A 7,860-nucleotide genomic window follows, 5' to 3' on the forward strand; every position below is an offset into this window, starting at 1 on the left:
CAATAATTCTACCACGTAAAAAATCATCCAAATGTGTCCTTTGTGTTATTATGCGGTTATTGTACTGAAAGGCTTAAAAGGCGTTTGCGAACAATTTTACTTCTTTGTCTGTATTCCTTATACATCACTCTCTTACACTCTCTTCATTGTGACATACTATCGGTGTCATCTGGTGGCTTCCTGCAATTTGCATATGATTTTTGAAGATGTGTGTAGTCATTTTACGGGTGATACATATATTTTAGAGTTCGATTTTCGCGTGACTCTGAATTATCCTTACTTTATGGACATGAGTGTAGTATACACAAATGTACAAAATTTGAAATTTCTAGCCGATCAAAAAAAATGAATGAAAATATAATTACGGAGTTTTGAATTTAAACACAGAAAACAAAATATGTTAATTAAAGATATGCAATAATAATTAACTATGCTTCATTTAAGAGTATATCTTTCTTATTTAATTTGATTGGATTATTGCCCGATAACATTTTGCATACCATTCTTTGTGTCATTCTAGTAAATCTAATGGATTTTAATTTTTCACACATTCACTTTCTCACCGTTCATTTGCCATTCTAGTAAATCTAATGGATTTAAATTTCTTATTTTCATTTCAGCTTTACTAAAATTGTATTGGATCATCTTAAAGTTTATTTATAGCAATTTTCAGTGATTGACATTTTTTTAATATTGATGAAATAAACTTTTTTATGATAACAGCGCCAAAAGATGATCGAACTTTTGAGGATGAATCAATGAATGAAAACACATATGTATAAAGGAATAAAATGTATTTTAGTTTGACCTTGTTTCGTAAAAATCAAGAGGTAAAATGGAATTTTTTTTATCGTTAATGGATATATTTCAAATGAATTGATAACAGAGGAATAAAGTTACAACTTTTGGTATCACATCACAGACTAATAAAATAAATTTTTACGATTTTTATAGAAAAATTTTCATCTGATTATCTTTCTCGAAAATAGATAAACAGAAATTTTCGTAATGGAGAAAAATTTGACTTCGAGATTTTTGACAATGTGCATATTTGAGACCGTCCTGAGAGTTAAAAAACAAAATAGTAACGTCTGATTGTATGTTTATCTATCAGTAAAAATGAGATTTTTCGTTTGTAAAAAAGAAATTTTTGAAGAAAAAAATAATGAATTGTGATTATTTCTTTTTATAACGATTTGCTTTCTTTTTATTCTGACGATTCCATTTTTGGTATCTCCTTAGATGTTAGAAAATCTTGCTTCCTTTTTTCTTTGAGATGTAACGATAAAGACATTTTTATATAAGAGGTAAATATTTTTACATAATTCAACTAGTTTCTTTTAAATAAATTTAGTCTAAAATTTTATTGAACATATTTTAGAAATATATGGTTGGAAAGTTACTTTGATATGGAGAGGTAGTAAAACTGCTTTTTGTAGTGGGAAGCAATAAAAATAAACAAGATTACAAAAAGTTTCTTCTTTAGATAATCACTTTTTTCGAATACATTTTTGGATACTTAAAATAATTTAACATTCGTAATTGTAATCCTTTCCAAATTCAATATTTAAGATAATTGAGGAATCTCACCAATTAATTAGAGATAAATGAGGAATCCCTCCAATTAATTAGAGATAAATGAGGAATCCCTCCAATTAATTAGAGATAAAGGCCAATTAATTAGAGATAAATAAGGAATCCCTCCAATTAATTAAATAAAGGTCAATTAATTAGAGATAAATAAGGAATCTCTCCAATTCATTAGAGATAATTAAGGAATCCCTCCAATTCATTAGAGATAATTAAGGAATCCCTTCAATTCATTAGAGATAATTAATCAATTATCTCTATTCCATGATTGCTAAATAAGGAAAATTGACACAAAATGGACAGTCTCAAAACTTTTATTATGGACAATGTAGGATGAGATCATAAGAAAATGAACAGTATGCATTTTTATGTACAAAATTTAAATAATAACAAATCACGAGAAATACCACAATACAACTTGAAGATACAATGTCAGAGAATTTCATAATTAAGAATCATACAATTTTCGATGAAAATAAGTTCAAAATTTTCAATAATTTTTAAATTTTCAGTTAAAACTATTGAAATTCAGCTGATATTAAGTTTAAAGAAATGCTGATAAATTGCGTTGTTTTTGAAACACATAAATTTTTAATTATTTAAAAGGTTTTAATTAATTAAATAAAATTTTAATAGTTTTCCACAATAACAAATGAAAATTTTATACCACTTAAATATTAAATTATTATCTTTACAGTTATACGAGCTTTATATCTATACAATTTTTCCATTAATTTAAAATTTTTCAAAATTTATTTAAAGCATATTATGGTATAAATACTTGCAACAGAATAACATGATCGTGAAAAATATTTGATTAACCCTCTTATGAAAAGCAAAAGCAAACATATTTTTTAAATTTATTATTTTTTAATTATAAATTTATTATTTTTTAATTATTTATTATTTTTTTCATATTTTTTTTATTTCTTAATTATTTTTTATTTGTTTTATTCATTGTTTTGAAATCTATTAAATGTTTTAACAGGTTTCAAAATAATGGACTTTTTCTCAATATAATTATAGATTTTTCTTAATATAATATTACAATATAATATCATTTTTAGATTGTTTTTCTTTTAGTGAACTGCATGTTGTAAACAATCCTTACTCACAAAATGCAACGGCTGGCACAATAAAGCTGGGTGAAAGCAAGCCAGACAAATAAAGCCTAAGCCCTTATTAAGCTTCGATGTTTCGGACTAGTGGTTCGATTCACTTTCTGTGACAGTGACAGTCATTTACTTTGGCACATCCTTCAAAAGATCGTGTGCTTTGTTCTTTTCTTCTTTTCCAAGCTTCTCCACCAAGTCTCGGGCATTCAAGATGCCTTTGTCGTCGTCGAAATCAAAAAATGCCGTTTCTCGTGAATAAGCGTATGCCTTTTCGAATCCATATCCACGATCCCGATGGCTTTTGTCTTTGTTATCGAAGGTGAAACCGTTGGCATCGTACTTGGGATTGACGAGGGAAGAAAAACTGTAGTCTCGATTCTGCAAAGTTTCCTGGTGTTGATTGTAGTTGTGTTGGGCTTGCTCTTGAATAAGGGCTTTTCCTTCTTCGCTGCTTATGGGAGCACTCTGGCTCACTGCGTAGAAGCAGGCAAGAACAAAGACAATCTGGAGCTATAAAAAGAAGACAAATTTGGTATAAATGGATTGTAAAGATTTTTTTAATGAATTATTATCATAACTAAGAAAAGAGAATTTTTAAAGAAATTTTTCGATTCGATTTCCCATAACTTAGATTTCAATAAAAATTCAGGCTTATTTTAATCTTTTGTTACAATTGAATCCTCTTTTCGAAACAATCCTCAAATACGACATTTATAAAAAGTTTTCAAGCCTATTGTAATTAGGGTAAATTAAAAATTTTAAAAGGTAACGAATAAATTTATACACACCGTTTCCTTTAAGAATTGAATTATTCGTTTTAGTTAATCATCAAATACGGATTTCTAAAAATATTTTATTTATGGTATATTGAAATTATTAAAAGATAAAGAATGAGATTATTCTAATCGATCATTTAAAAAATTGGATTATTCTTACTTAAATATCACATAAACCATTTTTTACAAATCTTCACACATGCGATAACAGGATAAATTATTAAAAGAAAATGAATGAGTTCATTCTAAATTTTCAGACTTATTATAAAGGGTAAATCAAATTTTTTAGTAGGGAAAAGTTTGTTTATACTAATCTTTCTTTTTAGAATTGAATTATTCTTTGTATTTAATCAGCAAATACAACATTCGTAAAAAAATTTCACCATATTAAGATTAGGAAAAATTAAGAATTTTTAGACTTAAAATAATTGGTTTATTTTAACTATCTTTTTGATAAATATTTTAATTCATTTGTAAAAAGTTGCACATATACTAAAATAAAAAATAAAAATACTAGATCGAAAATAATTTTATAGCAATGTTTTCTAAGGACTGAATTACTTTGTTTTTTAATAATCCTTAAATATTACAAAAATTTGTAACATACAAAATTTAAGAATAATTAAATCTTTTAATTACATCTCAAAACATGTAGAAAAACACTGGCGAAAAAAAAAATTAGACTTCATAAATTATAAAAAATTTCTCTTACTTATGATATATTGAATAGTATATATTTATGGTATATTTTTTAAGGATTATTGAATTTTTATACACTAATTCTGACAACAAAGCACTTGTGCTTCATTTTTTTTATCTACGAAGGTAAGTCATATAATATGGTAGGCATTTCTTTCAATATCATAAATTCTAACGAAATAAATTAAATAAATGATAAACTAATTCTAATGAAATAGTTCATTAATGAAAAATATCACTATGGCTACAAGAATAGGTTTTGGAATCTTTAAAATGAGCTATTCTTTAAATAAATTTGCGCTTTTAAGTGGAAGGATCATTTAAAACAAGATATTATAGGAAAAAATCGTACAGAATCTTTCCCATTTTTCCAAATCTTTAAAGGTTTTTGATTTCTCACCTTTTAAAGGTGTAATTTTTTATAATTTCAAACTTACATAGCATATTTAGTAAGACAAACTTTAGAAATATTTGGTACAAATATTTATTCTCTAAAAGCCCAAAGGGGAAAAAATTTTTAGCAGAAATGAAAATCATAGCAAAACTGTACGCTTCCAAATAAAATTTTTCCTTTCTCTCAAAATACTTTCATGAACAATTTTAAAGTCTGAAAGTTCAAATTGCAGAAAAGTAAATTTTTATCTACCAAAAATTTTCTCTTTTCGCATATTTTTACAGCACTCCCTCTTCATTGAAAATTAAAAAAAGACAAAACATTTAGCAAACTTGCCTTCTTAAAAGCAAACTAAGATTTTATTTTTATTTCTTGACAGTGTACAGTATCAAACGAGCAAATACTTTTTGAAGTTTCTAGAAATACTTTTTGTTTGTTTTCAAAATTAACTGAAGTAATTTAAAAAGACACCTCCTTTGAATTTAATTCAAAAACAAATCAATAAAGCATATTTTTACTCTATCCTTGATGTTATATTTTAGAGAAACAAGTCTGTATATAAAATCTGAAAATATATAAACTGGGTATTGATGCAGACGTAACTAGAAGAAAATGTAGCTGTTTTAATCCAATAATGTTTTTTGTAGTCTCACATATTATTTTTAATGAATGGCAAATTTTAAATTCTTCGCATGAATATCTTACGATCAATGTCATGACTATTGTTAAGATATAGAATAAAGGGAAGCGCATGTTGTCAAGAAGTAATAAATAATGCAAATTCGCATATTCTCCGATAAAAACGTGTCGAGAACTTGTGATTCTTGACCACCACCTGTAAAAGTCAAGAGTACTCAGATTTTTATTTTCACTCATAAGAGTTGTGTGCTTCATATTATAGTAAAAGAGGCTGGATTTTGTGTATAAATATCATGGGATCAGCGAATAATAATTAAGAAAAATCGATTTGGAGTGGGATTTTTTGTAATTGTTTGGTGACAAATGAATGTATATCTAGTACAAATGGTATTTAGAGTTACAGCAAAGAAATTATAAACATTATATGTAAATAAAAATCGCCAAAAAATGCAACTCTGACGAATCTTAAGTTGGGTCATTATTGCATGAATAAAATTATACGCATAAAAGAAAATTCATATTATATATAAGCTATTAAAATATACTTTTGAATCAAGATTTTTTTTTGTACTTATGTTATGAAATTTTATGAATTTTCATAACAGAGTGTAAACGTAGATAGAATAGATTAATGTCCAATAATCTATATCAATCATTTGAAAAATAATTTGCAGACAATCAACTAGTTCAATTATTTGCAAAATAATTTGCAGACAATCAACTAGTTCAATTATTTGCAAAATAATTTGCAGACAATCAACTAGTTCAATTATTTGCAAAATAATTTGGAGACAATCAACTAGTTCAATTATTTGCAAAATAATTTGCAGACAATCAACTAGTTCAATTATTTGCAAAATAATTTGCAGACAATCAACTAGTTCAATTATTTGCAAAATAATTTGCAGACAATCAACTAGTTCAATTATTTGCAAAATAATTTGCAGACAATCAACTAGTTCAATTATTTGCAAAATAATTTGCAGACAATCAACTAGTTCAATTATTTGCAAAATAATTTGCAGACAATCAACTAGTTCAATTATTTGCAAAATAATTTGGAGACAATCAACTAGTTCAATTATTTGCAAAATAATTTGGAGACAATCAACTAGTTCAATTATTTGCAAAATAATTTGGAGACAATCAACTAGTTCAATTATTTGCAAAATAATTTGGAGACAATCAACTACACCAAGCTTTACATTGAATGCAATTGTAAAAATGTTCAATCAAATAGAAGTAAACATAATTGGCGGTTTATTTATATTTGATTGTTGCCATTTGACAATAAGTAATAAAAGAGATATCTGTGCCATGTACGGTAGCGTTTCATAAATATAGATTTATTTGATTTTTAATCAAAATATTAATGTTTTTCCTTAATAATTTTCTAGCACATGATTTCATAATGTTTTTCTAGTACATGATTTCACATTTGAATACCGTTTTGAAGTTTAAAAAAATTCCAAAGTATATCTAATTTTTTTTCTTTTATTTTTTCTCTTATTTTAATGAATATTTAAAAATATTTTAAAGCTTATTTAACAACAATACTTTTTTCTTTCGTCTCTAATGTTTTTATCATTTTAACTATTGGATTAACACATAACACCTCGGTAATTTAATTTTTAAGTAAAACTTAAATATATTCATTTTTAGTATTCAAGTTATCGCTACAGTATAAATGAGAGGAAAATTTAAATATAAAAATAAAATTAGGTGAATCAAACCTAAAATATTATCGTGATGTTATATTTTGCCCTATATTATCCATTCTTTGTTTTTTTTAATTAGATTAATTTTTCAGTCAAAAGTACAAATAGGCTCAATTAAAATTTTACGTTAAGGAATAAAATAGAAAGACGCTCAATAACTTACATAAATTTCTCTGAGAGTTTACTATCAGTATGAAAAAGTTCAATATACTAACTAATGCTTTTAAATACAGAATTGAATCAAGTGAAAGAGGATTTTTTTTCTTCTGATAATAAAACCTTTTCAGAGGATTCGAAAGAAAAAAGAATTCCAGACACCAAAGGTTACACTAAAAGCATTAACAAACTATCCCACATTTCTCGGGAAATCTAACTTTTTAAATATAAATAAATATTACTAGATACTAGTTAATTCTACCTATAATATATTTATCCAAATGATTCCTGAAAGTAATTGGAAAGTAAAATGCACTGCTTACCTTATACATCTTATTACTAGACTTGACTACAGTTCAACTTAAACTTCCCAACTGTGCGAGACGTATTTATACAAATCTTAAAGGGATAATTTTTCCAAACAAGTTTCATTTTGGGAGTAAGGATCTCAGAGGGGTCCTTCAATCGACGAAAATTGACGCCCATCCTTCCCGGAAATGGTTCAATGACATTTCCTAGCAAAAGGTTTGCCTTCACCGATACCTCAGGAGATTCATCGTCACACCTGCGACAAACGCGATTGGGTTTCAAGGTTGTCTCTTGCTTTCGAACTGTGACCTCAAAAAGAAAAGATGGTTATTTTGAGATTGATACACTGCTCTTGTTTTTGTTTTGAAGGGCAATCAGAAGCATATTAAACCAGATATTCGAACTGTTCGATTGTTAGCAGGAAATATTCTTTCAAGATCATTTCCTTGGAAAAGTAATTTCTT

General features: G+C 26.4%; 1 protein-coding gene across 1 annotated transcript; it reads right to left on the reverse strand.

Moving 5' to 3' along the window:
* Positions 1 to 2,626: 2,626 nt before the first annotated feature.
* Positions 2,627 to 7,546, reverse strand: LOC129964269 (uncharacterized). Its single transcript, XM_056079019.1, has 2 exons — positions 7,411 to 7,546; positions 2,627 to 3,215 (listed from the first exon to the last, which is right to left on the reverse strand). The coding sequence occupies exons 1-2, from the start codon at positions 7,417 to 7,419 to the stop codon at positions 2,832 to 2,834; spliced, it is 393 nt and encodes a 130-aa protein (XP_055934994.1). The 5' UTR covers positions 7,420 to 7,546; the 3' UTR covers positions 2,627 to 2,831.
* Positions 7,547 to 7,860: the final 314 nt, after the last annotated feature.

Source organism: Argiope bruennichi, chromosome 3 (assembly GCF_947563725.1).
Source record: "Argiope bruennichi chromosome 3, qqArgBrue1.1, whole genome shotgun sequence".
NCBI lineage: Eukaryota > Metazoa > Arthropoda > Arachnida > Araneae > Araneidae > Argiope > Argiope bruennichi.